General features: G+C 50.5%; 1 protein-coding gene across 1 annotated transcript in view; it reads right to left on the reverse strand.

The window, feature by feature from the left end:
• Positions 1 to 8,040, reverse strand: part of LOC125622104 (adenosine deaminase) — a 35,814-nt gene extending 27,774 nt beyond the window's left edge. Inside the window, exon 1 of the mRNA XM_048819700.2 lies at positions 7,894 to 8,040. Within this exon, the coding sequence (XP_048675657.1) occupies positions 7,894 to 7,941 (48 nt within the window). The 5' untranslated portion in view covers positions 7,942 to 8,040. The remainder of the gene's footprint in view (positions 1 to 7,893) is intronic.
• Positions 8,041 to 8,161: the final 121 nt, after the last annotated feature.

The following is an 8,161-nucleotide window of genomic DNA, read 5'->3' on the forward strand; positions in this document are numbered from 1 at the left end:
CCTTCCTCTCATCCAAGTGCTTCAAAATGGATTCCTTGAGGACCTGCTCCAGGATTTTGCCAGGGACTGAAGTGAGGCTGACTGGTCTTTAGTTCTCCAGGTTCTCTTTCTTCCCTTTTTTAAATATGGACACTGTATTTGCCTTTTTCCAATCATCCGGGACCTCCCCCGACATGAATTTTCAAAGATAATGGCCAATGGCTCTGCAATCATATCAGCCAACTCCCTCAGCACCCTCGGATGCATTGGATCTGGACCTATGGACTTATGCATGTCCAGCTTTTCTAAATAGTCCTTAACCTATTCTTTCACCACTGAGGGCTGCTCACCTCCTCCCCATACTGTGTTGCCCACTGCAGCAGTCTGGGAGCTGACCTTGTCTGTGAAGACCGAGGCAAAAAAAGCATTGAGTACTTCAGCTTTTTCCACGTCATCTGTCACTATGTTGCCTCCCCTAATCAGTAAGGGTCCCACACTTTCCCTGATCTTCTTGTTGCTAACATACCTGTAGAAACCCTTCTTGTTACCCTTCATATCCCTTGCTAGCTGCAACTCCAATTGTGCCTTGGCCTTCCTGATTACACCCCTGCATGCTCTAGCAATATTTTTATACTCCTCACTAGTCATCTGTCCAAATTTCCACTTCTTGTAAGCTTCCTTTTTGAGTTTAAGATCACCAAAGATTTCACTGTTAAGCCAAGCTGGTCGCCTGCCATATTTGCTATTCTTTCCGCACATTGGGATGGTTTGTTCCTGCGCCCTCAATAAGGCTTTTTTAAAATACAGCCAGCTCTCCTGGACTCCTTGTCCCCTCATATTAGCTTCCCAGGGGATCCTGCCCATCAGTTCCCTAAGGGAGTCAAAGTCTGCTTTTCTGAAGTCGAGGGTCCATATTTTGCTACTCGCCTTTCTTCCTTTTGTCAGGATCCTGAACTCAACCATCTCATGGTCACTGCTGCCTAGGCTGCCACCCACTTCTACTTCCCCTACCAATTCTTCCCTGTTTGTAAGTAGCAGGTCAAGAGGAGCACGGCTCCTAGTTGGTTCCTCCAGCACTTGTACCAGGCAGTTGTACCCAACACTCTCCAAAAACTTCCTGGATTGTCTGTGCATTGCTGTATTGCTCTCCCAGCAGATGTCAGGATGATTGAAGTCCTCCATTAGAACCAGGGCCTGTGATCTGGAAACTTCAGTTAGTTGTCCGAAGAAAGCCTTGTCTACCTCATCCTTCTGATCCGGTGGTCTATAGCACACGCCCACAACGACATCACCCTTGTTGCTCTCACCTCTAAGCTTAACCCAAAGACTCAACAGGCTTTTCTCCAGTTTCAAACTGGAGCTCTGAGCAATCATACCGCTCTCTTACATACAATGCAACTCCTCCACCTTTCCTCCCGTACCTGTCCTTCCTGAACAGTTTATACTCATCCATGACAGTGCTCCAGTCATGTGAACTGCCCCACCAAGTTTCTGTTATTCCAGTCACGTCATAGTTCCTTGATTGTACCAGGACTTCCAATTCTTCCTGCTTGTTTCCCAGGCTTCTTGCGTTCATGTACATGCACCTAAGATAACTAGCCAATTGCCCTACTTTCTCAGTATGAATCAGGAGACTTCCCATCTTGTACCCTCCTCCTTGTGTTTCCTCCCGGTATCCCACTTCCCCACTTACTTCTGGGCTTAGGTCACTATCCCCCGGTTAACCTAATTTAAAGCCCTCCTCACTAGGTTAGCAAGCCTGCCTGCGAAGATGCTTTTCCCTCTCTTCATTAGGTGGATCCCATCTCTTCCTAGCAATCCTTCTTCCCGGAACAGCATCCCATGGTCGAAGAATCCAAAGCCCTCTCTCAGACACCACCTGGGTAACCACGCATTCACCTCCACAATTGGACGGTCCCTACCTGGGCCTTTTCTTTTAACAGAGAGGATGGACGAGAACATGACTTTCACCTCAAAGTCCTTTATCCTTCTTCCCAGAGCCACGTAGTCTGCGGTGATCCGCTCAAGGTCATTCTTGGCAGTATCATTGGTGCCCACGTGGAGAAGTAGGAAGGGCAACTAAAATGATTCGGGGTTTGGAACGGGTCCCATATGAGGAGAGATTAAAGAGGCTAGGACTTTTCAGCTTGGAAAAGAGGAGACTAAAGGGGGATATGATAAAGGTATATAAATCATGAGTGGTGTGGAGAAAGTGAATAAGGAAAAGTTATTTACTTGTTCCCATAATATAAGAACTAGGGGCCACCAAATGAAATTAATGGGCAGCAGGTTTAAAACAAATAAAAGGAAGTTCTTCTTCACTCAGCACACAGTCAACCTGTGGAACTCCTTACCTGAGGAGGTTGTGAAGGCTAGGACATAACAGGGTTTAAAAGAGAACTGGATAAATTCATGGAAGTTAAGTCCATTAATGGCTATTAGCCAGGATGGGTAAGGAATGGTGTCCCTAGCCTCTGTTTGTCAGATGGTGGAGATGGATGGCAGGAGAGAGATCACTTGATCATTACCTGTTAGGTTCACTCCCTCTGGGGCATCTGGCATTGGCCATCGTCAGTAGACAGAATACTGGGCTGGATGGATCTTTGATCTGACCCAGTATGGCCATTCTTATGTTCTTATGGGTAGTGGTCTGAGGTCTTGATCAGTCTCGGCAAACACTCCGTCACATCCTGGATTCTAGCTCCAGGCAAGCAGCACACTTCTCGAGTCTCCCAGTCTGATCAGAAAATGGATGACTCCGTCCCCCTTAGAAAGGAGTCCACGACCATCATCACCCTTGGGAGTGGTGGTCATGGAACCTCCACCCCTAGGACAATGCATCCCATGCCTTCTGGCCGATGGGGGTCTCCTTCTGATATCTTCCCTCAGAGGGCTCTTCCAAATCCTTCTCCGCAGTAGTACCTGTACAGAGAGTCTGAAAACGGTTTCACACCTCTAGCTGCATTGGAGGTACATAGGTTCTCCTCTTTCTTCCTCTGGCGGTCACATGCTGCCAATATTCTTCCTCGCTCTGCACTGCACTCGCTGATTCTTCAGCATGTTTTGCTTCCAGAACCAAACACTGACTTTTAGCCAGAAAATCTTCATTTTCTCTGATGCAATGCAGGGTTGATACCTGGTTCTCAAGTCTTCTAACCTTCTTTTCCAATATGCAGACCAGCTTGCACTTCGTACAGACGAAGTCACGTCTGTCCTCTGGGAGAAAGACAAACATGGCACATTCTGAGCAGGTCACAACAACTGATCACTCACTATCTGTGTCTTCCTTCGAAGAGGTTCCTCATATGTTGTATGTACTCTCTCAGGAGCCTGAAAGGCAGAAACACTCTGTGCGAACTCCCCACAGGCAAACTCCCTCTGTTTGCCTGTCCTCGGTTCACTGCTCACTTGGTTCGCAACTGGCTGCCTTTTTATAAGGCTGCTGGCTCGAAGCAGGTGGCCCGGCTCAAAGCCTTCCCTCCAATCAACCACTCAAGGCCCACCTGGAACAAAGCACTCCGAATTCACACTTTTCAGTCAAACACCCACAGGGTCAAACTGTCACACTGTTCAAACAAACAAGCACATGGTCAAACAAATGGTCACAGCAGACAGTTGAATATTCACCCCACCAGCTCACCCCACTAGCTTCACAACATTCAGGTCTAAATACAGTACAAATTCTTTTTTTCGACTGAGCTTTCCAGCAATAGGTCTCTCGTATTCTGGCACTCATGTTTCGTTCATTTACTTTTAATAACACATACAGACAACCTCTGCCAGCAGGCTTTATTGTTTTTTATTCTAGGGAGGCATTCAGTTTCTAGGGAGATGGATGCAATACAAGAACCCAGATAGACAAGGTCAAAACCTGGTCATTCACAGGCATGAGATTTCTACCCATACACAATTATATGGTTCTAATAATTAGGACAAGGACCAGAATAGAATGAGCTGTGGGGGGCAAGATGGGGAGCAGAGGACAGGGGCAACAATAGAAGGAGAGAGGTGGCAGTAGGGAAGGAGGGATGGGAGTCAAGTTGGAAGAAGCTAGCAAGAGGGACAGGAGTGAAGGATGTGAATGGAAGAAAGTGCAGCAGCAGGAGGGAGCTGTAGATCATGCAGAGCACAAAGTGATACAGATCCTGGATCCGTCCTCCTCAAAATGTAAAAACCTGGCAAGTTTTGAATTATTGGGCTCCAATTCCATTCAATGACTGAGGCTTCACAGAGGCATCACTCCTTGAGCGTTTTGGTGGCCGCACAACCCTTTGATGAAATTATAGGCTTGAGGCTCATGATCCATATTTATTCCATATTGTGCTATGTACAAAATCCTAGCAACATGCATCTACATGTTCCTAGCTCATCTCAAACATTTCCTGCAAAAGCGACCCACAAGTGCAGTACTTTCATGGAAGTGACAGCAACATTAAGTAACTTCCTTTAAATTGTGGGCTCTCTGCCTCTACCCTCTGTTGCTATTGTAAACAAGACACTTGTAAACTGCAGCAGGAAAGTAACAAGGTTCCACTCCATGTCTCCGGGAGAGGGTTCTCTCCCCCTCAAATACCTTGCAATAAAACAGGGTTAAAGAAATTGGGCGAGGAGCATCTGAGCAACTCCACCCAAAGTAGAGTGCAACTTGGAAGAAAAAAGCCCAGCACCATCAGGTTCCCAGGGCTGTAAGAACTACCCAAAGCTAACTGGAGCCTTGTCTCTCCAAATGAAATGGACAAGTGGGGAACTGGATAAGTGCAGGACTTTTCTTATTGTTTATAATGGCAGGTTACTTCTTTGTTTCACTTTGCCTCCTTGGGACTGGGGAAATGTACAGGGGTTTTATTTTGCGGGATACCATTCCCTTTCCCAGAAACTCTTCTGCCAGATGCTGTTGGTTCTTGAGGAAGTGGATGACTGTTACAAAGATCTAGCTCTTCTTCCACCCTATGCAGTCCAGACATCCAGTGATGCCTCATCCACCTTCACCACTGCTGGGGAACCTGGCCCTCATCCACTGGGTCCATTGTTGGCTCTCACTCATTACCCTGAGCAGGGACCCTTATCAGGTACTACTTCAAAGTCTCCATTGATAGGCAAAGGGGTGCACACACTGACCCCATCTGGCACCACCTGCAGGGCCACCCCAAAAATGTGTGAATTTACAGCATTGAGCCACATCTGGGAACTTTGCTACACGATGCCTGGTGCAACATCATGAACCATGACACTCTGGTTGGCACAGTGGTCCTCAGTAGACTATGTGTGTTTGATGATTTTCCCAATGTATATAGGGGACATGACCTTTCTAACCATCAGGAACATTTCTGGAACAGTGGATTGTCCCAATAGGAGTGGTGGAGGCAAACAACTTAATTAGTTTTGAGAGAGAGCTGGACAAATTTATGAGTGTGACTGTATGACGGGGTTGCTTGTGATGGTAGGAGGCAGGGCTCAACAGCCCTGGAGCTCTCTCCAGTTTATGTCACTAAATGGTCATGCTTCAGGGTTTCAGCTGGCTACCTGAAGCGGTCAGGAAGGGATTCCAATTGTATTCTGAGGTGGAGGGGGGGTTAAATCTTCTTCCTTGGAAGCATCAGAGATGGCCACAACTGGAATGGGACATTGGACAGAGTGGGCTGGGGCTTTGAGGTGGCACCAAGCATTCTCTCTCTGAGGTGCTTGACTGCTTGGTTCTTGCTCACATGCTCAGGGTCTAACTGATCACCACATGTGTAGACTGGAAGAAGTTTATGTTAATATAAATCGTCAGTATTAGACATGTCAGATCTTAACAGCAAGTGTACAGAAAATGCTGTTGCTGAGACAGAAGCCACATACTGCTGTCTCATCTCTCCTCTGTTACTTCGTGTTGGGTGTCTGTCACCATTTAAAAAAGGTCCCTGTCTCACACGTTGAACTTTGGAGGGTTCGGAGTAACGCCCGCCCTACATTAGAAGTGCCTGGGATGTATTATGGAATGATAACTCAGCTGCAATGCTACATGTCTATTGGACAGCATCTGTACTCCTGTTCCCTCCTCACATTCCTCCCCTGGATCCACCCCTGGCCACGCTGCTTGGGACTGCGAGCGCCCTGTCTGCTGTGCAGGGGGTGGGAGGGGAGCTGATGTCAGGTGTCCCCTCCCCCTGCCCAAGTACCTGGTCTCCACTGAGCCAGGATGACAGGTCAGAGGGGAATCTGTGCTGCTGCCTCTTTGGGTCCAGAATTGCCAGCAGCTGCTAGTGTCTGAACAAGCCTTCAGACTCCTGATCCTGAATGCTGTCGTAAAGAGACAGCTTGCTCATAAAAAGAAAAGGAGTACTTGTGGCACCTTAAAGAGACTAACAAATTTATTTGAGCATAAGCTTTCGTGAGCTACAGCTCACTTCATCGGATTCACCTGAAGTGAGCTGTAGCTCACGAAAGCTTATGCTCAAATAAATGTGTTAATCTCTCAGGTGCCACAAGTACTCCTTTTCTTTTTGCGAATACAGACTAACACAGCTGCTAATCTGAAGCTTGCTCATATACTCACTTAGGCCCATACCCTTTCTTAATGATTTCCATCATTCTGTTTGCTTTTTTGACTGCCATAGCATATTGGGTGGATGTTTTCAGAAAACTACCCACAATGACTCCAAGATCTCCCTCTTGAGCTAATTTAGACCCCATCAGTTTATATGTATAGTTGGGATTATGCATTACTTTGTGTTTCTCACACACTCTGTGACACACTCCCCTCAACATACACATACACACACTCCCTCTCACACACATGCACTCTCTCTCACACTCCCCACACACATTGTCTCTCACACACTACCCCAAGAACCAACATGCACGCTGTCTTTCACTTACACACAATCTTTCACACACATGCACTCACTCACACACGCTCTCTGCCCCAACACACACACACTCTCTCTCTCTCTCACACACAGTGTCCCTCACACAGTCCCCCCAACACACACAAAACCAGCGCTCCCTGCATCTAGGTCATTTTCCCCACCTGGGCTGGGCTGTGAGGTGAGGAACAGGAGCTACTACTCTCTTGCCTTCTCCTTATGCAGCCCAGGTAGGGAAAGTGACCTGGATGCAGGGAGCCCTGATGTCATTCCTCGCTCTCCCCCCACACAGCCTCTTAGGGGTGTGCGGGGCAGAGGAGCAGCAGTTCCAGGGGGAGCAAGCAACAATGCCAGCTGCTCTGTGCATCCAGGTCAGTTTCCCCACGTGGGTGTAGGAGGAGGATGAAGGGGTTAGAGGCGAAGGGGTCACAGTGCAGGGGCTAGGGGCGCAGAAGGGGAGGACAGGGGTTGGGATGAAGGGGGTACAGTGCAGGGGTTAGGGGCACAGGAGTTAGGCCAAAGGGGGTGTAGGGATTGGGGGCACAGGAAGGGAGTGGCGAGATTAGGGGGCACAGTGTAGGGGTTAGGGCACAGGAGGGGGCAGGGGTTGGGGTGCAGGGACTGGTGCGCAGGAGGGGGGCAGGCATTAGAGGCACAGTGCAGGGTTAGGGGTGAAGGGAGAGTGGTGAGACTGGGGAGCCCATGGGGGCGCGGGGCAATGGGGGGGGGGGCGCCACGCCCACGGGGGCCAGAGGCACCAAAATGCAAGTTCGCCCAGGGTGCCATTTCCCCTAAGGCCGGCCCTGGTGGTGGCGGCGGCGGCCACGAATCTGGCTCTAGGCAGAGGTGCGAGGGGCAGGGGGAGAGAGAGAGCCCCCCACTGTCTCCGGGGGGGCAGGCACGTGCCGGGGTGCGGGGGGCTGCCCCACCGCGGAGCCGCCCGCCCACGGAAGGGACGCAGCCCCCGGCTCGGACCCAGGAGCACCCAGCACGGGGGAGGCAGCCGGCGCCCGGCTCAGAGCCGCAGCTCGCTGCCCGGCCCGGCCGTGCTGACCCGCTCGCTCACCTTAGGCAGGTCGAAGACGGGCGCCCCCTGCCCCGCGCCGCGCTCCATGCTGCAGCCGCGGCTCCCCTCCAGCCCGCTCTGGCGGGACAGCGGGGCTGCCGGGCGCTTGGAGCCCGGCCCCGCCTCGCGGACAGCCGCCCGCGCCCGTTCCTGAGGCCCACCGCCCCCTGCGTGCTCCGCTGGGCGGGGAATCGCTGCAGCCTGGGCCGGCCCCCAGACCCCGCTCCCCTCTGCAGCCCGGGGCTCCCCCACGCAGCTCCCTTGCAAG

The sequence above is a fragment of the Caretta caretta genome, chromosome 13 (assembly GCF_965140235.1).
Source record: "Caretta caretta isolate rCarCar2 chromosome 13, rCarCar1.hap1, whole genome shotgun sequence".
Taxonomy (NCBI): Eukaryota; Metazoa; Chordata; order Testudines; family Cheloniidae; genus Caretta; species Caretta caretta.